A 25,627-nucleotide genomic window follows, 5' to 3' on the forward strand; every position below is an offset into this window, starting at 1 on the left:
CCAATCTTTTAGTGTGTCTTCAATCCTTTATTAAACACCTCTTTTTCTTGACAAGCATCTAGCTCTCCCCTCACAACACCGCTCAAAACCGTCTATGTGGTAACCCATCGGAAACCTAGTTATGCCTTGTTCTCTTTTCCTTGTGCTGAGCACATTTTTATTATTTCATGGAATGTGGGGTGTTGCTGGCGAGGTTAGTATTTGTTGTTCATCTCTAATTGCTTTTGAAAAGGTGGTGGTGAGCTATTTTCTTGAACTGTTGAAGTTCATGTGATGTAGATACATCTATGGTGCTGTTAAGGGGGAAGTTTCAGGACTTTAACCCAACAACAATGAAGGAATAGTAACATAGTTCCAAGTCAGGTTTACACGTGTCTTGGACGGGAACTTACAGGCGGTGGTGTCCCCATGCATCTGCTGCCCTTGTCCTAGGTTGTAGAGATCGAGCGCTGTTGCAGTGCATCTTGTATATGGTACACACTACTGCAACTATGCTTTGGTGATGGAGCAAGCAAATGTTTAGGTTGCTGATCAGATGGGCACTTTGTCATGAATGGTGTCCTGTTTCTTGAGTGTTGCACTTATCCAGGCAGATGGGGAGTATTTCATGACTGCTGACTTGAGCCATTGTAGATGGTAGACAGACTTTGGGAAGTCAGGAGGCAAATTACTCACCACAGAATGCTAACCTCTGACTTGCTCTTATAGCCACAATATTTATATGGCTGGTAGTAACCCCCAGGATGTTGTTGATAGGACATTCAGTGATGGTAATACCATTAAATGTCAAGGGGAGACGGTTGGATTCTTTTTAGTTGGAGGTGATCATTACCTGGTACTTGCGTGCACAAATATTCCTTGCCACTTATCAGCCCAAGCCTGAATATTGTCCTGGCCTTACTGCCCATGGACACTGACTGCGTTGGTACTTAAAGAATTGCAAATGGTGCAATCACTTCTGAATGATGTTGAAAGGATGGTTGTTAATGAAGAGTCAAATTGGACATGACCATAGCTCTGTTTCTCCCTCCACAGATGCTGCCAGATCTGCTGAGTTTTTCCAGCATTTTGTTTTTATTTCAGATCTCCAGCATCTGCAGTATTTTGCTTCTATTATGGCAACAATCCAAATGAGTTGAAAGCTGTGAATTTGTTGCGGCTGTTTATTTGGGCTTTTGGTCGACATTGATGTTTCAGTTGCTGTTCTCTTCACCCAAAAAGCAATTAAGGCTAGATCAGTTGAACATTTCAAAACTGACATTGATTAATTTTTATTACATCAAGGGATCTGGAACCATGATGGATAAATGGAGTTGATACACAGATTAGCTCTGTTTTAATTGAATGACTGAAGAGGCTTTGGGGGATGGGTGCTTAATGCCCTGCTCCTGTTTCTGTGTTGCCCCTGAATGCTCAGTCCAAGTCCCTGGTTCTGTCAGTTGTTGTAAGCATGATTTTAAACCTGCTGAAATTTTCTTGCGTCTCATCAATCATTAAATTAGTCATACTCCAGTGTCACTTGCTGAAAGCTGAACATAATTGGCTTTGATTTGTGAAGGATTGTTGGTTTGTAAGTTCTGAAGGCATATTTTAGGTAAAAGTCAATGTTTAAAGCTGTAGCTTCTAAAAGCAAGACTGGAGGCATCAGTAACAGTTGGAATGGGAGCTTGCCATTCTGTTTAAAGAATTATCTTGATTGAAGCTTTTCTAAAACACTTGAGAACCCTGTTGCTATTTTCATTTCCTCGAATTGAGCCAAGGAATGTTGTGAAGATTTATAATAGGTCAGAAGGTTGGGAAATTATTGGAAACTAGTAAAAGATGACTCATAAAAATAAAATAAGGGAAAATAGATTCAGAGTAAACTAGCAGGAAATATAGAAACAGATGGTAAGATCTTCTATACATTTTGAAAAGGAAGAGGGCAGCTAAAGTAAATGTTGGTTCCTTATAGGATGAGACTTGGGAAGGAATAATGGGAAACAAGGAAGTGGTGAGGACTTTGAACAACTATTTTGTAGCTGGCTTCCCAGATAAAGGCATGAAAAGCAACTCAATAATATTCGAAGATCAGGGAGCAAAAGGGAGGGAGGAACTTGCTATCACCAGAAAAAAAGTGCTCGGCAACCAACTGGGAGTAAAGGCTAACAAGTTTCCAGGGCCTGATGGACTTGATTCTTAAAAAAAGTGGCTGCAGAGAAATTGGATGCATTTTGTTGTAATCTTCCAAAATTCCTTTGATTCTGGAAAGTAGGTTGTGAGGAAACACCAAGACTAAATACAGGTATTTAAAAAAGAAAAGAATAGGTAAAGCGATTATTCTTTCCCCTAGAAATTAAGTCCAGAGAATTAGTAATGGAAGATAAGGAAATGTTGGATGAATTGAACTATTATTTACATCTGTGTTCACTGTAGAGGATACAAATAACATCCCAGAAATAATTGTGAATCAAGGGGTGAAAAGGAGGAAAGAAATTAAAACAATTATAATCACCAGGGAAAGTGTACTGAGAAAATTATTAGAGTTGAAAGCTGATAAGTCCTCAGGTCCTGATGGACTTCATCCTAGGGTCTTAAAAGAAGTGGCTGCCGAGATAGTAGATGCATTGCTTTTAATTCTCCAAAATTCCCCTGAAGCTGGAAAGGTCCTATCAGATTGGAAAATACCAAATGTGGCTCCTCTATTCAAGAAAGGAGGGAGACAAAAAGCAAAAAGGCCAGTTGGTTTAACATCTCTCGTAGGGAAAATGTTTGAAGCTACTATTAAAGATGTTATGGCAGAGTCAATGTGGTTTTGCGTAAGAGAAGGAAGTAACTAGCAATGTGGATAATGGGGAATCTATGAATGCAGTGTACTTAGAATTCCAGAAGGCATTTGACAAAGTGCCACATCAAAGGTTACTACACAAAGTGGAACTCATGGCCTAAGGGATAACATACGAACATAGACGATTGGCTAGCTAACAAGAAACAGAATTGGCTTAAACGGGTTGCTTTTGGGTTGGAAATATGTAAGACTGGGTGCCACATGGATCTGTGCTGGGGCCTCAATATATCACTGATTTGGATAAAGGAACCAAATATTACTAAATTTGCTGAATACACAAAGATAAGTAGGAAAGTAAGTTGTGAAGTGCACATGAGGAGTCTACAAAGGGATAATAGGTTAAGCGAGTAGTAAAAATTTGGCTGATGGAAAATGATGTGGGAAATTTCATGGTGGAAAGGGATCTGGGTGGTTGTACTGCTGGTTTGCGGTGGACAGAAAGGATCGAGCATGTGGACATAAAGAAAGAGGATGTGTTGGAACTATTGAATGGCATCAAGGTTGGTAAGTCGCCGGGACCGGATGGGATGTACCCCAGGTTACTGTGGGAGGCGAGGGAGGAGATTGCGGAGCCTTTGGCGATGATCTTTGCATCGTCGATGGAGACGGGAGAGGTTCCGGAGGATTGGAGGATTGCAGATGTGGTCCCTATATTCAAGAAAGGGAACAGGGACAGCCCGGGAAATTACCGACCGGTGAGTCTAACCTCAGTGGTTGGTAAGTTGATGGAGAGGATCCTGAGAGACAGGATTTATGATCATCTAGAGAAGTTTAGTATGATCAAAAGTAGTCAGCACGGCTTTGTCAAGGGCAGGTCGTGCCTTACGAGCCTGGTTGAGTTCTTTGAAAATGTGACCAAACACATTGACGAAGGAAGAGCGGTGGATGTGGTCTATATGGACTTCAGCAAGGGGTTCGATAAGGTCCCCCATGCAAGACTTCTTAAGAAAGTGAGAGGGCATGGGATCCAAGGGGCTGTTGCCTTGTGGATCCAGAACTGGCTTGCCTGCAGAAGGCAGAGAGTGGCTGTGGAGGGGTCTTTCTCTGCATGGAGGTCAGTGACCAGTGGAGTGCCCCAGGGATCTGTTCTGGGACCCTTGCTGTTTGTCATTTTCATAAATGACCTGGATGAGGAAGTGGAGGGATGGGTTGGTAAGTTTGCTGACGACACCAAGGTAGGTGGTGTTGTGGATAGTTTGGAGGGATGTCAGAAGTTGCAGCGAGACATAGATAGAATGCAAGACTGGGCGGAGAAGTGGCAGATGGACTTCAACCCGGATAAGTGTGTAGTGATCCATTTTGGCAGATCCAATGGGATGAAGCAGCAGTATAATATGAAGGGTACCATTCTTAGCAGTGTAGAGGATCAGAAGGACCTTGGGGTCCGGGTCCATAGGACTCTTAAATCGGCCTCGCAGGTGGAGGATGCGGTCAAGAAGGCGTACGGCGTACTGGCCTTCATTAATCGAGGGATTGAGTTTAGGAGTCGGGAGATAATGCTGCAGCTTTATAGGACCCTGGTTAGACCCCACTTGGAGTACTGCGCGCAGTTCTGGTCACCTCATTACAGGAAAGATGTTGAAGCCATTGAAAGGGTGCAGAGGAGATTTACAAGGATGTTGCCTGGATTGGGGGGCATGCCTTATGAGGATAGGTTGAGGGAGCTTGGTCTCTTCTCCCTGGAGAGACGAAGGATGAGAGGTGACCTGATAGAGGTTTACAAGATGTTGAGAGGTCTGGATAGGGTAGACTCTCAGAGGCTATTTCCAAGGGCTGAAATGGTTGCTACGAGAGGACACAGGTTTAAGGTGCTGGGGGGTAGGTACAGAGGAGATGTCAGGGGTAAGTTTTTCACTCAGAGGGTGGTGGGTGAGTGGAATCGGCTGACGTCGGTGGTGGTGGAGGCAAACTCGTTGGGGTCTTTTAAGAGACTTCTGGATGAGTACATGGGATTTAATAGGATTGAGGGCTATAGATAGGCCTAGAGGTAGGGATATGATCAGCGCAACTTGTGGGCCGAAGGGCCTGTTTGTGCTGTGGCTTTCTATGTTCTATGTTCTAAATGTGAGTTTGTCCATTTTGGTAGGAAGAATAAAGAAAGAAGGCGTACAGTGTGTTAGCTTTTATTGGTAGACGGATTGAGTTTCAGAGCCATGATGTCATGTTGCAGCTGTACAAAACTCTGGTGCAGCCGCACTTGGAGTATTGCGTACAGTTCCGGTCGCCGCATTATAGGAAGGATGTGGAAGCATTGGAAAGGGTGCAGAGGAGATTTACCAGGATGTTGCCTGGTATGGTGGGAAGGTCTTATGAGGAAAGGTTGAGTGACTTGAGGCTGTTTTCATTAGAGAGAAGGTTAAGAGGTGACTTAATAGAGGCATACAAGATGATCAGAGGATTAGATAGGATGGACAGTGAGAGCCTTTTTCCTCGGATGGTGATGGCTAGCACGAGGGGACATAGCTTTAAATTGAGGGGTGATAGATATAGGACAGATGTCAGAGGTAGGTTCTTTACTCAGAGAGTAGTAAGGGCGTGGAATGCCCTGCCTGCAACAGTAGTGGACTCGTCAACATTAAGGGCATTTAAAGGGTCATTGGATAAACATATGGATGATATTGGAATAGTGTAGGTTAGAGGGGCTTTAGATTGGTTTCACAGGTCGGCGCAACATTGAGGGCCGAAGGGCCTGTACTGCGCTGTAATGTTCTATGTTCTATGTTCTATATAATCTGAATGGAGAGAGATTTGAGGTATGGAGAATTTGGGTGTCCAGTTATGTGAATCACAACAAGTTAGTATGCAGTATAACAAGTGATTAGGAAAGCAAATAGAATGTTATCATTTAATATAAAGGGAATGGAATGTAAAAGTAAGGATAATTTTCTAGCATTGTGCATGGCATTGGTGAGACCACATTTGGAGTACTGTGTACAGTTTTGGCCTCCTTATTTAAGAAAGGACATAATTGAATTCAACTCAATTCAATAAAGGTTCTTTCAACTGATTCCTGAGATGAGGGAGTTATCTTGTGAGGAAAGATTGGGCCAAATCCATTGGAGTTTGGAAGAATGAGAAGTGATTTTATTGAAACATATAAGATCCTGAGGGGTCTTGACAGTGGATGCGAAAAGGATGTTTGCCATTGTAAGAGAGACGAGAATTAAGGAACACAATTTAAAAATAAAGGAATAAAGGGTTTTCAATTTAATACAGATGAGAACTTTTTTTCTTGCAGGATTGAGAATCTGTGGAACTCTTTTATCTGAGAGTAGTAGAGGTATCTTCTTCTGCCTTAAAAATATTTGAGGGGTATCGGGGTTAGGTAGGATAGTGGCATTGCGACCACAATCAGAGCAGCTATGATCTATTGAATGGTGGCGTGAGCTGATGGGGCCAAATGGCTCATAGCTTGTGCGTTCAGACAAAAGTAGGAAAGTCTTGCCAAGACGGTACAAGGCATTGATGAGACCACACCAGCAGGACTTCATACATCTTTGGTCTCCTTATTTGAGGAGGGTTATACTTGTATCAAAGGTAGTTCAGCGGTGGCTCTCTAGGTTGATTCCTGAGATAAGGGGCTTGTCTTGCAAGGGAAGGTAGAGCAGTTTGTGCTTTTACTTATTTAAGACTGGGATGAGGAGGACTTTCTTTTCTCAGAGGATCATGAATCTTTCTAATTATTTGCTCCAAATGCTGTGGAGCTTGAATCATATATATTCAAGGATGAGATGGGCAGGGAAACTTTAGGTGGGTTGAGAGCTATGGGGAACAAGCTAGAAAGTGGAATTCAAGCCAAAATTATATCAACCATGATCTTATGGAATGGCAGAGTAGGCTTGAAAGGCTGTATTGCTTATTCCTGCTCTTATGTACTTATTAAACCCACTTTACTGAGGCACATTTCTGAATTGAATGCCAATAATTCCTGTTAATTTTCATTATTTTGAAGACATGTTTATGTAGCTCATTGGTTGAACTCTGTGGAGGTGTTGTGTGGGTAAGGTTTCTGTTCACATTTCTGACTCATCCTTCCTTTTGTGTTGTATTCTCCTGAAGTGTCGTATGGTTATAACCTTTCAGAAAATTTACTTTTTCAGAAAGTTAACAGTTGCAGTTATAGATGAATCATTCACAAGATAGTTTTTGTGAAGGTGACAATTGAATTCTAATTACTTGGGAAAATAAAACTTGTCCTTCCATATTTGCATCCATAAAAATTAATTGGGTGGTAAATGCAACTTTGCAAGAATACTTATATTCACTGAGAACAGAATAATCTGGAACCAAATTGTGCCTGACTTATCAAACTGTTATTTCGCGTGATTTCCTCAAATGGCTGGCAAAATACTTGGAGCAGTTAGTAACTTTCAAACAATTACAGAATGTTAAAACAAAACTAAAATTAGGGAAACTATTTATTGTAACAGTGCTTTATCTGAGCCCAGAACAAATGACTGAAACTGCTTTAGGTTGGAGGAAGTTAGGTGGATTGGCGATGCTAAGTTGGCCTTAGTGTCCAAGATGTGTAGGTTCGGGGGATTAGCGGAGTAAATGCATGGGGTTGCGGGGATAAGGTGGGGGTGTGGGCCTCGGTAAGGTGCTCTGTCGGAGAGTTGGTGGAGGCTCGATGGGCTGAATAGTCTCTTTTCTGCACTGTATGTATTTTGTGGTTCTAAGATGCACTGTCTAGAGTGTCGGTGCAGACTTGATGGGTCGAATGGCCTCCTTCTGCATTGTAGTGATTCTATGATTCTAAGTTAGAAGTTGGACACAGATTTAGCATTTCCATTTAGCACAGGTCATTTTGCTAAGTTTATGAATGTCATTCTGAATATGACATTTCTGTTTTGCTGCATGAAGACAGTCATTGTTTTCACCCATTTAGCATCATCAGAAATCCACGCTTTTTACTCCACTTCCAGATCACGTCCAGTAAGATGCAAGTCACATGTAAATAGCAGATTGATTGGTTAATTTAGTTAAACAAAAAAACAGGCTGAAAATATTAATAGGCCAGCCAACAAAGTTGAAGATCATGGAATCAAAGGGAATGTGGCAGAGTGGTTATGAAGTTGGTTGAGTGACAAGAAACAGGATAGTGATGATTGGTTGTTTTTTAGACCGGGCAAAGTATACATTGGGTTTTCTCAGGGGTCAGCACGAGGACCACTGCTTTATGATCTAGACTTGGGTGTCCAGAGTTCAATTTGGAAATTTGCAGATGATACAAAATTTATAAGCATTGTGAACTAAGAAGAGGATTGTGATAGACTTCAGGAAGAGCAAATACAGATGGCAGATAAAATTTATAAATCGAGGCATTGAGTACAAAAACAAGGAAGTTATGATAAATCTTTGCAAAAGGTTGGCTCAGCCTCAAATGTTGAGTGTTGTGTCCAGTTCTGGGTATCTCACTTTAGGAAGAATGTACAGCTTCTGAGAGGGTGAAGAAAAGTTTTATGGGGATGAGGAACTTGAGTTACATAAATAAATTGGAGAAGCTGGGGCCATTGTCTTTTCAAAGAAGTGAAGGTAGTGAGGGAATTTGATGGAGATATTCAAAATTTAGGGGGTCTGGACAGAATAGGTAGGGGGAAACTTTCTATTCACGCAAGTGTTAAGAAATGGAGGGCACCAGTTTAAAGTGAATGGTAAAAGAAGCAGCGGCAACATGAGGAAAACATTTTCATGCCGTGAGTGGTTAGGATCTGGAATTCAGTGCCTGAGTGTGTGGTAGAGGCAGTTTCATTTGCGCCTTTCTAAAGGGAATTGCAAAGGTACTTGAAGGGGAAACAATTGCAGGGTTGTGGACAAGGCTGGGGGAGTTTGACTTGCTGAGCTCTTCTTGGTAGAACTTGCATGGGCATGATGGGCTGAATGGCCTTCTTGTGCATTGTAATCATTCTATGATTCTATGAAATTAGAAGTTCATATATTACTAATTATACGGGCTTCGGTTCAAACATCGAATCTTGTAACACAGACAGGGGCCGTTCAGCTGTTCATAGCTTTGTTAGTCCAATTTAGTTCCACATCCCAACTTCTTCCTGCACTTGCAAATGCTTGATTTGATTTCCCAATTACATAGGAGTTCCGTATTTTGCTTTTGTTATCATCATCTCACTTCTTTAACTTCTTTATCATAGTTGAAGAACACAATTAAGAACTGAGAACTGGAATGTCTTGGATTAGCTGATATCCTGATTTCTTGATGATCAAATAACTTGGATTGTGCAAGCTGAATTGAGGTTGGGTGAGGATCAGGCATCTTTGCAGAGAATCGGGTGGGGGGACTGAACATCAGAAATGTACTTTTTAACAGAAGACGTTTCTCCAATGACCTTTCAGTTGATCTTTCTCTACACCCTAGCTATGACTGTAACACTACAGTCTGCACCCTCTCCTTTTCTCCTCTATGTACGGTATGCTTTGTCTGTACAGCGTACAAGAAACAATACTTTTCGCTGTATACTAATACATGTGACAATAATAAATCAAATCAATGAAATCAGTTAAAATCTAGACAGATATTTTCTAGCTCTCAACTCTAATTTAAATTGTATATTTTAATCCATCTGTAGGAACAGCAACGCTGGAACTTATTATTGTAGTTAGCCAGCACTGGGACCTGAGATTGAATCCAGTCCCATATGCTAGTCACATATTCCATGAATTTAGACATTATGAATCGAATTCTTTCCCCTGGAGGTCAGTCCACAAAGCGGAAGAAGCCAAAATCTGAAGCGTCTGTTGAGAGTGGCTCGCATGGAAAAGTGTTGATTATTGCATTCAAACAGTTTGATGGGCCCAAAGTGGAGGAGACATTACTCTGGGTGCAGTTTTTGCCTTTGTTACACCTTTCAAAGAAATCAAAGAAACCCTACAGTGCAGAAACAGGCCATTCGGCCCATCAAGTCTGCACCGACCACAATCCCACCCAGGCCCTATCCCCATATCCCTACACATTTACCTGCTAATCCCTCTAACCTACACATCTCAGGACACTAAGGGGCAATTTTAGCATGGCCAATCAACCTAACCCGCACATCTTTGGACTTTCTGGGAGTGCTTAATGTTGGCATTTTTGTTCTAAGAAATAATATTTTATCACACATACGTTATATGATGCAACATTTTAATATATTCACACTTGATAACAGAAACTGTTGGTATATCCATTAGAGATTTTATTAGCTTTCTTTTGAGTGATCACTCCCTAGAGACCGTGTTTTCTTTCAGCCCTGCAAAGTAGAACTTCTGAGATGAAAATTAAACAGATTGTTTATGATATTGATAATTTGATATTGATGGATTAATTATTGAATGCACAATTTCAAAAATAAAGCTCTTATTTGTGTTCTTGTTTCTTGACAGATCACTGATGATGTACTTAAGAGAATTGCGTCAAAGAATCGAAACACAATTCAAATTAATGTTTCCGATTGTCGAAGTATTTCTGATACAGGAGTGAGTTCGATAGCATCACAAAGCCCAGGACTACAGAAATATATTGCATATCGATGCAAACAGCTCAGTGACATTTCTCTCATTGCAATCGCTTGCCATTGCCCTTTTCTTCAGAAAGTACATGTGGGAAACCAGGATAAGCTTACAGATGAATCCTTACAGCAGGTTTTCACTTAATTACTTGTTCATTTTGTATTTCAAGTTTTAATTCAACAGCTTTTTGAACTTCTTTGAGGCCATATTTCCTGCGAGCATATTTCAGTCATGGTCAGGCAATTTAGTGCTGTGGTATTAGTAGAATGTGCTTGTAACATCTTAGCAGATTCATTAGAAAATAAATGCACTTCATTCACATGGGATTGGGTTAGCCTATTTTGATGTTACGTTTGCTACCTAATTTGTTAAAATTACTGGGCCTCGGAAGTATTACTGGCAAACTGCTTCAGTAACTGGAAAACACATGGCATAAATTATTGTGGTAGGAAAACATTAGTTGGATGTGCAAGCGAGTGGGTTGATGTCCAATGCTCTTTGGTCCTACCAGTTGGAAGTGATGCACATGTAAGTTGAAGTTTAGTATTTACTTTCCCTCCATCTTTCGGTAAATTGTCTCCTATTTAGTGCTGCAGCAGCGTGACTTCACTTGGCTCCTGATAGTTGAGGAATTATGGGTTTTAACTTGAAACTTAACTGCTATGAGTACAGAATGCTTTCATTTATTTGTTGATGGTTCTTTGTTACCTAAAAGTATAGTTCAAAATGAATGCAATTTTTCAAAAGCTTTTTCAGCAGATTTCCTGGTGGTTCAGTAGGTGAGCACATACGTAGTGTCATAAAGGCATTAACAGCAGGACTTTTTTGGAGGTTACTCTGACATCCAGTACAGAATGTTGCAAGATGGAAAGCTTCAGATCTTTTTGCCTTTCTCACAGTTCTCTGAAAAAGAAATATAAACGCAGATTGTTTCAGTTGCACCATGGAATCTCATTTGTTTAGAGTAAGGAATCCAACTGCTGAATGTCTCTCCTGAGGAGAACAAAGAACAATACAGCACAGGAACAGGCCCTTCGGCCCTCCAAGCCCGCGCCGCTCCCCGGTCCAGGATTGAATCCTGAATCCAGGATCCCTGCCCAATTTTCCAGCCTATCTACATCCTAATATCCTATCCACCGAGCTGTCCCTCACAGCTACGATGCTTTGTTCATCACATCCTCCAATCTGAGAAGGCAGGGACATGGGCAGTTTCCCTTTTTACTTGCTATCAGAGCTTGTACGTTCTGGTGCCTTATTTACCTCAGGACTTTGCTTTGTCTGGAGCCACACCAATTCATGTAATCTGATGAGATGAACCTCTTTGTTTAGAAGTCGGCTATTTTTTTCCCGCCGCTCTTAAACAAAGTAGCTGGGTACTAGGGAGAGAATAGTTTCCACATTTAGAATTCAGCATTGGCAACTAACTTGGATAATAAAGTTTAGTGTACTCTGTTTGAAAATGTCTTGACTTCAACTTTGGAAGAGCACGCTTCCAGCACCAGCATCAAAAGTCTGTATTTATATAACATGCCTAACATAGTAAAAACATCTCAAAGTGCTTTAGAGCAATCTAAGGGAAATAGATAAGGTACCACAGAATGAGAAATCCATAGTCTTTCCCCCCCACCTCCTGCCTCTGGCCCCTGGCGAGTGTCCCTCCTGCTCCAACCCTGGTGGGTTTTTTCTTTTCCCCCTCGAGCAATGCTTCCAGCCATTTGGAGTGAGCCGGTGAAGGAGCTAGCCAGCAGGGTAATAAACAGGGCGGGAGTGGAGCAGCAAGTGGGGCAGTGGCAAGGCAGCAAGTCGGGTAGAAGCAGAGCTGATCTGTGAATTGGCCAAGCCAGTTCTTTGTGTTGCAGATACACCTCCTGGCAGCACTGTTCCACTGATCTGGAGGGGCGATGATTCATGGCGTATATTGGAGAAACTGGCCCTAAAGAATAACATCAAGTGGGGCGACTTAAAGTGAGGGCTATCTGTATCAACAGATTAAGATATGAAGTACATAACTTGACATTTTATTCCAAAATGATAAAACTGTCATCAGAATAGAAAATACTGAGGATCCTTATTCTGCTTGCCAAGTATATTTTGTAAGTAAGAAAATTCATGACGTTAAAACTTGTTACATATATTTTGTAACTACAGAACTTTCAAAGTTCAGCTTTTGGAGCTTTGTCAATATAAAATTAGTTTACCTTTCTAAATTTGGAGATTGTAATTTCAATTTTTGTTGTGGCTGTTAATTCCTTCATGCATCTTACAGTGTGATATGGAGGCTGGGAAGACTTAACCTATGTTCGGTTAGGTGGTCGCAACCAAGGCGGTATTGGTAGCATTCACTGCATTTGATTTCACTACATGACAAGAGTGCAGGCAGAACTAAAGGAGAGATTCAGGGGTGAGAATGCACAAAGTAAAGTTTATTAGTCACAAGTTGGCTTACATTAACACTGCAATGAAGTTACTGTGAAAATCCCCTTGTCGCCACACTCCGGCGCCTGTTCGGGTACACTGAGGGAGAATTTAGCATGGCCAATTTACCTAATCTGTTTGGCCAAAGAGTTAAATTCTTAGGGTCTAAAAGAAAACATTGTTGCCAGTGGTGGGGTTAAGAGAGAAGAGGTGAAGAGAGAAATCAGCAGTACTGTGGCTCATAGGAATGGGGGAGAGTGCAGAGACGAGATTGGAAGTGGCAAGACCATGGCATATAAAATAATCCCATCTTTTTGGCACCAAAATTAATGTTTAGATTTATGCTTGGCATTTAATTCAGCCCTTTCTACGAAGAAACGCTGTACAGTAAATCCCCACTTAACATTGACTCACTTAACGTAGTTTCACTTTCGTGCTGTTTTCTATTTTGTAGTCTGTCTGCTCGCATGATCTTATGCACAATGTTTCCATTCCTGTCCTCAGAACTTGTTCCCCTTGCTCCTGGCCTTGCCTCTTCTTTTGCCCTCGGCCTTGCCTCCCACTCTCTGCTCTTTGTTCCTCTTGTTCTTCAGTTCTGCTGCTACTGGCTGTTGCTCTGAACTCTCACTGTAGTACTGGGTTCCATCTAGTAAGAAGTCTCACAACACCAGGTTAAAGTCCAACTTCAATCTGGTGTTGTGAGATTCCTTACTGTGTTTACCCCAGTCCAACGCCGGCATCTCCACATCATGGCTTCCATCTAGTGGCAGATGTTAGTCAGTGCTGGTGGTCCTGGGACTGCTGCTACCGGCACTGAATAACTTTCTGCCACTAGTGAAGCCTGGCAATTCAGGTCATGTTACCAAGAAGATGCATGGTAGTTTAAAATACACGCATATAGAGCTAAAGGAGTGTGGCGATTGAAAAACAGAATTGGGTTCTTGAGCAAAAAGGAATTAAGTACAATGCTGGTTTCAGGCCAAAAATCATAACATTTACTAACTCACCAAATAATTGTATCGCAACGAGGGAATTTGGTGCCATGAAAAACTGGTGTGAGAATGGAAGAAGGAGGAATCTCCCCAAGACTAAATGCAGCGTGAGAACTGGAACCAGTCACTGGTTGCATCTTAAGAAACATGCATCGTAATGGGTCCTCGAATCATCAGAATTGTTACTACATCACCAGAAATGGAGGTCAGTGACCAGTGGAGTGCCCCAGGGATCTGTTCTGGGACCCTTGCTGTTTGTCATTTTCATAAATGACCTGGATGAGGAAGTGGAGGGATGGGTTGGTAAGTTTGCTGACGACACCAAGGTAGGTGGTGTTGTGGATAGTTTGGAGGGATGTCAGAAGTTGCAGCGAGACATAGATAGAATGCAAGACTGGGCGGAGAAGTGGCAGATGGACTTCAACCCGGATAAGTGTGTGGTGATCCATTTTGGCAGATCCAATGGGATGAAGCAGCAGTATAATATGAAGGGTACCATTCTTAGCAGTGTAGAGGATCAGAAGGACCTTGGGGTCCGGGTCCATAGGACTCTTAAATCGGCCTCGCAGGTGGAGGATGCGGTCAAGAAGGCGTACGGCGTACTGGCCTTCATTAATCGAGGGATTGAGTTTAGGAGTCGGGAGATAATGCTGCAGCTTTATAGGACCCTGGTTAGACCCCACTTGGAGTACTGCGCGCAGTTCTGGTCACCTCATTACAGGAAAGATGTTGAAGCCATTGAAAGGGTGCAGAGGAGATTTACAAGGATGTTGCCTGGATTGGGGGGCATGCCTTATGAGGATAGGTTGAGGGAGCTTGGTCTCTTCTCCCTGGAGAGACGAAGGATGAGAGGTGACCTGATAGAGGTTTACAAGATGTTGAGAGGTCTGGATAGGGTAGACTCTCAGAGGCTATTTCCAAGGGCTGAAATGGTTGCTACGAGAGGACACAGGTTTAAGGTGCTGGGGGGTAGGTACAGAGGAGATGTCAGGGGTAAGTTTTTCACTCAGAGGGTGGTGGGTGAGTGGAATCGGCTGACGTCGGTGGTGGTGGAGGCAAACTCGTTGGGGTCTTTTAAGAGACTTCTGGATGAGTACATGGGATTTAATGGGATTGAGGGCTATAGATAGGCCTAGAGGTGGGGATGTGATCGGCGCAACTTGTGGGCCGAAGGGCCTGTTTGTGCTGTGGCTTTCTATGTTCTATGTTCTAAATGCACTGTGTACATATATACTTGATGTGGGCCAAATCAGACCCCGTGTCCAGCAAAGTTTTCAGTGCAACAGCTACTTGGTATCGCAGCTTTATGGAATGAAAGTGCCTTGTGCTGCAGCAGAACCTAGTTCAGATACCGAAAGAGTCCGTGTCTGTATGCATTAAAAACCTGGACAACAGTCAGGCTTGGGCTGATGTGTAGTGCAAATGTTACTTGCCATTTAAGTGTCAGGCAATGGCTATTCCAAACAAGAGAGAACCTAACAATTTCCCCATGACATTTAATGGCATCACCGTCGCTCAATCCTCCTCATCAGCATCCTGAGAGTGACCATTGAGCAGAAATTGAACTGGACAAACCATATAAATACTGTCATGACAAGAGCAATTGAGAGGCTGGGAATTATATGGCAAGTAACTGGCTTCCTGACTCACCAAAGGATGTTCACAATCCGTCAGGTTCAAATCAGGAGTGTGATGGAATATGCTCCACTTATCTGGGTGAGTGCAGATTCAACAACACTCAAGAAGCTTGACACCATCCAGGACGAAGCACCCACTTGATTGGCAGCCCATCCACCAACTTAAACACTTACTCCCTCCACCACCCATGCATAGTGGCAGCCGTGTGCACCATCTAAAGATGTACTGCAGTAACTCACCAAAGCTCATTTGGCAGCACCTTCCAAACCCATGACCTTTAGTCCCTCAAAAGACAAGGGCAGCAGATGTGAACAAACACCACCACTTGCCAGTTCTCTTCCAAGCCACATAGCATCCTGTCACGGAAATATATCGCTGTTCCTTCACTGTTGATGGAGCAATCCCTCCCTAATAGCACTGTGGATGTATCTACACCACATGGACTGCAGCGGTTCAAGGACAATAAGGGATTGGCAATAAATGTTGGCCTCGCCAATGACACGCATGTCCTGTCAAAGAATAGATCAGGATTTTTCAAATGGCAAGGAAATGGTGCCGGGATCAGGGATGTTTCTGACCGTACCCAAGAAATCCTGAAGTGGGAGGGAGAGGAGCCATACTGGTGCCACTGACATAGGCAGGAAAGGGGAAGGGAGAATATAGGAAGTTAGGTAGAGAGTTAAGAAAAAGGAACGCAAAGGTAGTAATCGTGGGATTGCTGCCTGTGCCACGAGACAGTGAGGGAAGGAACGGAATAAGGTGGAGGATAAATGCGTGGCTGAGGGATTGGAGCAGGGGTCAGGGATTCAGGTTCCTGGATCATTGGGACCTCTTTAGGGGCAGGTGCGACCTGTACAAAAAGAACGGGTTTCACTTAAATCCCAGGGGGACCAATATCCTGGCGGGAAGGTTTGCTAAGGCGACTGGGGAGTGTTTAAACTTGAATGGTTGGGGGGTGGGAATCAAAATGAGGTGACTGGGAGAGAGGAGGTTAGCTTAAAAATAAAAGGGGCTTGTAGACAGTGAGAGAGGGAGGATACGCAGGTGACAGAGAAGGGGAGCGCTCAGACCGAAGGGTTGAGATGTGTTTATTTTAACGCAAGGAGTGTAGTGAACAAAGTGGATGAGCTTAGAGTGTGGATCACGACTTGGAAATGTGATGTGGTGGCCATTACAGAGACTTGGTTATCTCGGACAGGACTGGATACTTCAAGTGCCGGGTTTCAGATGTTTCAGGAGGGACAGGGAAGGAGGCAAAAGAGGTGGGGGAGTGGCACTGTTGATCAGGGATAATGTCACGGCTGTAGAAAAGATGGACGCCACAGAGGGATTGTCTACGGAATTTCTGTGGGTGGAGGTTCGCAATAGGAAGGGGTCAATAACTTTACTTGGTGTTTTCTATAGGCCGCCCAATAGTAGCAGGGATGTGGAGGAGCAGATTGGGAAGCAGATCCTGGAGAGATGTGATAATAACAGAGTGGTCGTGATGGGAGATTTTAATTTCCCAAATATCGATTGGAATATCCCTCGGGTAAGGGGTTTAGATGGGGAGGAGTTTGTTAGGTGTGTTCAGGAGGGCTTCCTGACACAGTATGTGGATAAGCCTACAAGAGGAGAGGCTGTACTTGATTTGGTATTAGAGAATGAACCTGGGCAGGTGTCAGATCTCTCAGTGGGAGAGCATTTTGGGGATAGTGATCATAACTCTATCTCCTTTACATCAGCATTGGAGAGAGATAGGATCAGTCAAGCTAGGAAAGTGTTTATTTGGAGTAAGGGCAATTATGAGGCTATTAGGCAGGAAATTAGAGGCATAAATTGGAAGGAGGTTTTCTCAGGGAAATGTACAGAAGTAATGTGTCAAATTTTCAAGGAAAATTTGTCTGGAGCTCTACACAGCAACGTTTCAATGAGACGGGAGTTATGGTAGGTTACAGGAACCATGGTGCACGAAAGCTGTAACGAATTTAGTCAAGAAGAAAAGAAAAGCCAACAAAAGGTTTAGGGAGCTAGGTAATGTTAGAAATCTAGAAGAGTATACGACTAGTAGGAAGGAACTTAAGAGGGAAATTAGAAGAGCAAGAAGGGGTCATGAGAAGGCCTTGGCAGACAGGATAAAGGAAAACCCCAAGGCATTCTACAAGTATGTTAAGAGCAAGAGGATAAGATGTGAAGGAGTAGGACCTATCAAATGTGACGGTGGGAATATCTGTATAGAACCGGTAGAAATAGCAGAGGTACTCAATGAATACTTTACTTCAGTATTCACAGTGGAAAAGGATCTTGGTAGTTGCAGTGCAGACTTGAGAAGATTGAGCATATGGACATTAGGAAAGAGGATGTGTTGGAGCTTTTGAAAAACATCAAGTGAGATAAATCGCCAGGACCGGATGGGATGTACCCCAGGTTACTGTGGGAGGCGAGGGAAGAGATTGCTGAGCCTCTGGCGATGATCTTTGCGTCATCAATGGAGACGGGAGAGGTTCCGGAGGATTGGAGGATTGCGGATGTGGTTCCGTTATTCAAGAAAGGGAGAAGAGATAGCCCGGGAAATTATAGACCAGTGAGTCTAACCCCAGTGGTTGGTAAGTTGATGGAGAAGATCCTGAGAGGCAGGATTTATGAACATCTGGAGAGGAATAGTATGATCAGAAATAGCCAGCACGGCTTTGTCCAAGGCAGATCATGCCTTACGAGCCTAATTGAATTTTTTGAAGATGTAACTAGACACATGGACGAGGGAAGAGCGGTAGATGTAGTTTATATGGATTTCAGCAAGGCGTTTGATAAGGTGCCCCATGCAAGGCTTATTGAGAAAGTGAAGGGGCATGGGATACAAGGGGACATTGCCTTGTGGATTCAGAACTGGCTTGCCCACAGAAGGCAAAGAGTGGTTGTAGATGGGTCTTTTTCAGCATGGAGGTCGGTCACCAGTGGAGTGCTCCAGGGATCTGTTCTGGGACCCTTGCTCTTTGTGATTTTTATAAATGATCTGGATGAGGAAGTGGAAGGATGGGTTGGCAAGTTTGCTGATGACACAAAGGTTGGTGGTGTTGTGGATAGTGTAGAGGGATGTCAGCAGTTGCAACGAGACATAGATAAGATGCAAGACTGGGCGGAGAAGTGGCAGATGGACTTCAACCCAGATAAGTGTGTGGTGGTTCATTTTGGCAGGTCGAATAGGATGAAAGGATATAATATTAAGGGTAAGATGCTTGACAGTGTGGAAGATCAGAAGGATCTTGGGGTCCGGGTTCATAAGACGCTCAAAGCAGCGTCGCAGGTAGAGGCTGTGGTTAAGAAGGCGTATGGAATACTGGCCTTCATCAATAGAGGAATTGAGTTTAGAAATCGGAAGATAATGCTGCAGCTGTATAGGACCCTGGTCAGACCCCACCAGGAGTACTGTGCCCAGTTCTGGTCGCCTCATTACAGAAAGGATGTGGAAGCCATAGAAAGGGTGCAGAGGAGATTTACAAGGATGTTGCCTGGATTAGGTGGCATGCCTTATGAGGATAGGTTGAGAGAGCCAGGTCTTTTCTCCTTGGAGAAGCGAAGGATGAGAGGTGACCTGATAGAGGTGTATAAGATGTTGAGAGGTATTGATAGAGTGGATTCTCAGAGGCTTTTACCCAGGGCTGAAATGGTTGCCACAAGAGGTCACAGGTTTAGGGTGCTGGGGAGTAGGTACAGAGGAGATGTTAGGGGTAGGTTTTTCACTCAGAGGATGGTGGGTGCGTGGAATCGGCTGCCGGTAGTGGTGGTGGAGGCAGATTCGATAGGGTCTTTTAAGAGACTTTTGGGTAAGTTCATGGAAGTTAGTAAGATAGAGGGTTATAGGTAAGCCTAGTAGGTAGGGACATGTTCGGCGCAACTTGTGGGCCGAAGGGCCTGTTTGTGCTGTCGCTTTTCTATGTTCCAAAAGCTCAATGCCAAAATTACCTGTTTCCAGTGACTCATCATTTGACAGCGGTAAATAGGACCACCCTGTGTCACATTGGCAACATGGATGAAACATCATGCATTTCAATATGTCCTGAACTGTGGAGGGGCAAGTTTTGAAAGCAGTTGCAGGGAAAACAACTGGATGCAAGAATTTAAGAATCATGGTGGTACGATCCTGTATTGGCTGACAGACCAAAATTAAAGCCAGTGGTAATTTTCAAACATGAAACTGTGTTGAAAATGAATTTTCCTGCAGGAGATTTTGTTCATGTCCATGGCAACTGTTGAATGTGTGAGCATCGAGTGAAGTTGTGGATTGATGATGTCTGGAATAGGCCCTGCACAAAGAACGCAGGTTATTAGCATGGGACCTGTTCAGGAATTTTCAAGGCTTCAAAGGTCGACTGATGCACAGTTATCTATGGCGGACCACTTTGTACATTGTATGAGAAGCGCAGTGACAATATAGAGGGCTGCTGTCTCTGGAAGGTTGCATCCACAAAGAGAGCATCGGAGTGATTGAGTCTCCGAGTGAAGAAAGCATGTATGAGTGTAATCTTTGCTAGGTGAGCATTTAGGGTTGGGACCAGATCACATTACAGATATGGATTTTGATACTTGATAGAGAGGAGATGGGGGTTCAGAGCTCACTTTGTAGTTAAACAGCATTGGTGGTTGCCAACATGAAAAATTAATGGCATCTGCAACTCTTTATTTTTGGGATGTTATTACATTTTAACTTGCAGTGTCATATTGTTAAATAAACTTTGTGGGACAGGAAGCTATTTGATATAACAATTGGGTGCTGAAAGCAATTGACAGACAATGTTCAAATTTGAGTCCCACTCTATCTTTTTGCAAGCTGTGCAAGGGCTGCTTTTATCTGAGGTTTCAGAAGTTTCTTAATGCAATATAGCTGCAGTTGCTTCACTCCAATTTTTACTTTTTGAGACAGAATTCTATTTATTGTACCATTAAATTTAGTTTAACAAATAATAGTGAATTTAGTAATTACTGTTGAAAATTTTATTTGGAGACAATGGGTTGTAATTCAGCAAGCACATTGAATGTTTACTGCAATCACAAGGCTTTAATATTTTGCTGAATAGATTGATTATGGCAGGTACACAATTAGGGCAGGTACACAATCACTTGGGTCTGATGGGAAATTTATTCATCTGCTTTATGGATATGTTTTATCCGCAAAATGCATCGACTGCCACCATTTGCAATTGGCTTGCATTCACGTCAAGTGTTGTACAGTGAATGTAATAATTGTTTCTGGACAAGGTATCACGAGCAAAACTCAGTATAACTTTCAACATTGGAAGGAACTTAACCTCCAATTTAGCTGTGCTGTATTGATTTGAATGTCAGCATGGAATATAGCCTGTTACACTTGCAGTGAAGGTACCACAAATGAAATGCATAAGGAACTGAACTAACATTGGCTAATAAATTGGAGAAATGATGTTGCCCTGTTGGGTTAGTAACACAGAAAATGATTGATCTATTTAGGCCACACAATAACTTGAATAAAAATATTAGACTAGGGTTGGCCAGACACACTGGAGCACTGGGCAACATTCAGAACAAGTATTCATATTTCCATTTTCATGGAGAGAGATTTGGAGAAACAGCTCCCAGTCATAAAACTGTAAAAGCACCATTGATATTGCAGGTCACGAGGGCAAACTGAAGCCTTGCCTGTTTAAGACGATACTCATTATCTATCTTTCACAGATCATGGGAGAATGGCCTCGCTTGATAACTTCTTGTGAAACCACGTGTTGATATATAGTTTTGTTTGTGGCCTCTGGGGATAGGATTTAAAAGATTGCTGCTCTCAGCATATATTACTGAACATGTCAGTTGAAATATGCACTGAAGTGGCTTTTGCTGTATAGTTAGAAAATACCTATCTGAGACAAAATTGACTTGCATTTGACTAGCTGCAGGACTGAATTTGATTTGTACCGCGAGAGCAATGGTGTTTTCTGAGGAGAAATCCTAAGTTCAGAGTAGAAGAGACTTTTTAAATGTTTTCATAAAATGTGGAAGTAATTCCAGCATGCACTCTTGAAGTTTCCACTTCTGGAGTAATCCGCTGTTCCGATAACAGATCAAGGTTTGTGTCGGCAAGGTAGAAATTAATGGGGTTAAACTGGCCCAACAATGATCCTGCTTTTAATGTTTGTCTGGTTCTTGCAGAAACTTTCCTGCAATTATGACTAGTTTTATAGCGGTAGGACCAGGAGCTGGCTTTCAAATATAAATACAATTACAGATCTCCTGCCTGAGGGGATGTCGATCTGCCTAATCAAATTTTTTTTTTACATTCACTATTTTTGCTAGATTCTTTTGCCCCTTCCACCATTTCTGGATGTGTGGAGTCCATGTTGGAATCCAGTGAAAATGCTATTAACCCTTCAGTAACATCTCTCTGACCATTAATCAGATGTGAGTTTTGACAACATAGGCAGAGTATTGGATGACACTTGGGTGTGGGGGGCGGCGGGGGCGGGGGCGGGGGGGGGGGGGATCTGTAGGGTGGCTTTCAGAAACATTGAATAACTACTACTTAGAAATAATTAATCTGCAGTGACATTCATAAAATTGTTATTGGTAATAAAATGGAAGGGAAATACTGCAGTGATATTTGTTGAAGTGGGTATACTTGTTGCATATTGAATGGAATTGACTTTCCAGGATTGAGGAGCATGCCTTCCCATATAATTCTGACCTCTGGTTGATTTTCCAATATTGTGGAGGAGAATTTCTTTTGTACTGCTGGTCATGCTGTTTTATATGATGGGAAATATTCCAATAAATTAGACAAGGACTATAATTAATGTTGAATCATGTATGCTGCAGTAATCAGTTATTGGTCAAATGATGTACTTGATCTTTAACTCTTGGCTCAAGTTTTTATTTTCTTTGATCCTAGAAATTATTGTTAGCAAAAAGATTCGACAAACAACTTGGTGTTTCTAAGAAGGCATCCTGTGAGCCTGAAGAATTTTTTTTTGAGGGCTTGTTTTGATTTTAGGGGGCTATCTTTTGGATATTGAGAGCTTCTTGAAAATAAAGGATATTAAATAAACAGATGCGTTGGATAGGTGGCTACAAATCCAACAACAGTTAAGCAGTTTGCTCCATTCGCCACTCCCCTCTACCCCATCATCCACTTCCAGTGGCTGGTGTTAAAGCAAACTTGAGGTTTGGAAGTCAGGCTTTTGTGGATCGACTGGGTTACCAGCTGACTGGACTCTTTCTACAAAAAAATGAAAATGCACAATTAAAGTTTTTTAAAAAAGCTGATAAACAGACACACACTTTTATAACAGAAATACTTAAATACAATGGGGAGCAAAAACTAGATTAGTGGCTAAATTCTGAGATGAATGGCTTGGGTCATGTGACCTGTTTCTTTGCTGTGGTGTATAAATGAATGGCTGCAGAAAAAAAGCTCCACTTAACCACTCCAGTATTTCACCTCGACCATAACTTCATTAGATCCTCCCCGACTTGCACCAGTGTGACATTGTTTTAATTCTCATCCTGTGTTCTTCTGACCAGGATTGTTGGCTCAGTATTGTTCGTCAATATTAAAGTTGACTGCCAAAACTCAATATACATTTTGTTGCTCCAGCTCACTGAGTGTGAAGTCTTTTATTCCATAAATCTGTGCTATCTTTAAACTTGAGCCTCTGTTACATGGATATGAGTCATGATGTGGAGATGCCGGCGTTGGACTGGGGTAAACACAGTAAGAAGTTTAACAACACCAGGTTAAAGTCCAACAGGTTTATTTGGTAGCAAAAGCCACACAAGCTTTCGGAGCTCTCAGCCCCTTCTTCAGGTGAGTGGGAATTCTGTTCACAAACAGAGCTTATAAAGACACAGACTCAATTTACATGAATAATGATTGGAATGCGAATACTTATAACTAATCAAGTCTTCACGAAACAAAACAATGTGAGTGGAGAGAGCATCAAGACAGGCTAAAAAGATGTGTATTGTCTCCAGACAAGACAGCCAGTGAAACTCTGCAGGTCACGGGCATTCGGCCTCTGATATTCGGGTAAGCGTTCTCCAAGGCGGCCTTCGCGACACACGACAGCGCAGAGTCACTGAGCAGAAACTGATAGCCAAGTTCCGCACACACAAGGACGGCCTCAACTGGGATATTGGGTTCATGTCACAATATTTGTAACTCCCACAGTTGCGTGGACCTGCAGAGTTTCACTGGCTGTCTTGTCTGGAGACAATACACATCTTTTTAGCCTGTCCTGATGCTCTCTCCACTCACATTGTTTTGTTTCGTAAAGACTTGATTAGTTGTAAGTATTCGCATTCCAACCATTATTCATGTAAATTGAGTCTGTGTCTTTATAAGCTCTGTTTGTGAACAGAATTCCCACTCACCTGAAGAAGGGGCTGAGAGCTCCGAAAGCTTGTGTGGCTTTTGCTACCAAATAAACCTGTTGGACTTTAACCTGGTGTTGTTAAACTTCTTACTGTGTTTACCCCAGTCCAACGCCGGCATCTCCACATCATGACTCATATCCATGTAACAGAGGCTCAAGTTTAAAGATAGCACAGAGTAGTCAGCACGGCTTTGTCAAGGGCAGGTCGTGCCTTACGAGCCTGGTTGAGTTCTTTGAAAATGTGACCAAACACATTGACGAAGGAAGAGCGGTGGATGTGGTCTATATGGACTTCAGCAAGGCGTTCGATAAGGTCCCCCATGCAAGACTTCTTGAGAAAGTGAGAGGGCATGGGATCCAAGGGGCTGTTGCCTTGTGGATCCAGAACTGGCTTGCCTGCAGAAGGCAGAGAGTGGCTGTGGAGGGGTCTTTCTCTGCATGGAGGTCAGTGACCAGTGGAGTGCCCCAGGGATCTGTTCTGGGACCCTTGCTGTTTGTCATTTTCATAAATGACCTGGATGAGGAAGTGGAGGGATGGGTTGGTAAGTTTGCTGATGACACCAAGGTAGGTGGTGTTGTGGATAGTTTGGAGGGATGTCAGAAGTTGCAGCGAGACATAGATAGAATGCAAGACTGGGCGGAGAAGTGGCAGATGGACTTCAACCCGGATAAGTGTGTGGTGATCCATTTTGGCAGATCCAATGGGATGAAGCAGCAGTATAATATGAAGGGTACCATTCTTAGCAGTGTAGAGGATCAGAAGGACCTTGGGGTCCGGGTCCATAGGACTCTTAAATCGGCCTCGCAGGTGGAGGATGCGGTCAAGAAGGCGTACGGCGTACTGGCCTTCATTAATCGAGGGATTGAGTTTAGGAGTCGGGAGATAATGCTGCAGCTTTATAGGACCCTGGTTAGACCCCACTTGGAGTACTGCGCGCAGTTCTGGTCACCTCATTACAGGAAAGATGTTGAAGCCATTGAAAGGGTGCAGAGGAGATTTACAAGGATGTTGCCTGGATTGGGGGGCATGCCTTATGAGGATAGGTTGAGGGAGCTTGGTCTCTTCTCCCTGGAGAGACGAAAGATGAGAGGTGACCTGATAGAGGTTTACAAGATGTTGAGAGGTCTGGATAGGGTAGACTCTCAGAGGCTATTTCCAAGGGCTGAAATGGTTGCTACGAGAGGACACAGGTTTAAGGTGCTGGGGGGTAGGTACAGAGGAGATGTCAGGGGTAAGTTTTTCACTCAGAGGGTGGTGGGTGAGTGGAATCGGCTGACGTCGGTGGTGGTGGAGGCAAACTCGTTGGGGTCTTTTAAGAGACTTCTGGATGAGTACATGGGATTTAATGGGATTGAGGGCTATAGATAGGCCTAGAGGTGGGGATGTGATCGGCGCAACTTGTGGGCCGAAGGGCCTGTTTGTGCTGTGGCTTTCTATGTTCTATGTTCTAACAAGGAGTACAACCCCAGATGGCTGTGATGCATTCCATGAATACAATGTGATATTCTTATTCTTGATCAACATTTAACGATTCTGTGAGAAACATATACATGGACAAATGTGTCTACGCTGTTACGATCTTGTTAGAGACTGTTAACATTTAAAGAGAAATCTGAGCGCACAGGTCAAACCGCCACAATTTTTAGTTTTTAAACAAATAAATTTTATTGTATTATAAAAAATTAAATATAATTGAATTAAGTACTATTAACTTAACACCATAGTTTAGAATTACTTAAGCTATAAACTCAGGCCCACTTTTTATTCCCTTATATTACAAATGTTACATTTCCTGGGATGAGCCTAAACATATGCCACAGCCCTCCAGATTCACTACAATTCTTCTCAGTATTCCAGCTATCCTCCAAGGTTAGAT

General features: G+C 42.8%; 1 protein-coding gene across 3 annotated transcripts in view; it reads left to right on the forward strand.

Moving 5' to 3' along the window:
* fbxl17 (F-box and leucine-rich repeat protein 17) overlaps nt 1-25,627 on the forward strand; it is a 745,649-nt gene that overhangs the window by 20,947 nt on the left and 699,075 nt on the right. For all 3 annotated transcript variants that reach the window (XM_078214702.1, XM_078214700.1, XM_078214701.1), the window contains exon 4: nt 10,205-10,462. In XM_078214702.1, the coding sequence (XP_078070828.1) occupies nt 10,205-10,462 (258 nt within the window). The remainder of the gene's footprint in view (nt 1-10,204; nt 10,463-25,627) is intronic.

This window comes from Mustelus asterias, chromosome 6 (assembly GCF_964213995.1).
Source record: "Mustelus asterias chromosome 6, sMusAst1.hap1.1, whole genome shotgun sequence".
Classification (NCBI taxonomy): Eukaryota; Metazoa; Chordata; class Chondrichthyes; order Carcharhiniformes; family Triakidae; genus Mustelus; species Mustelus asterias.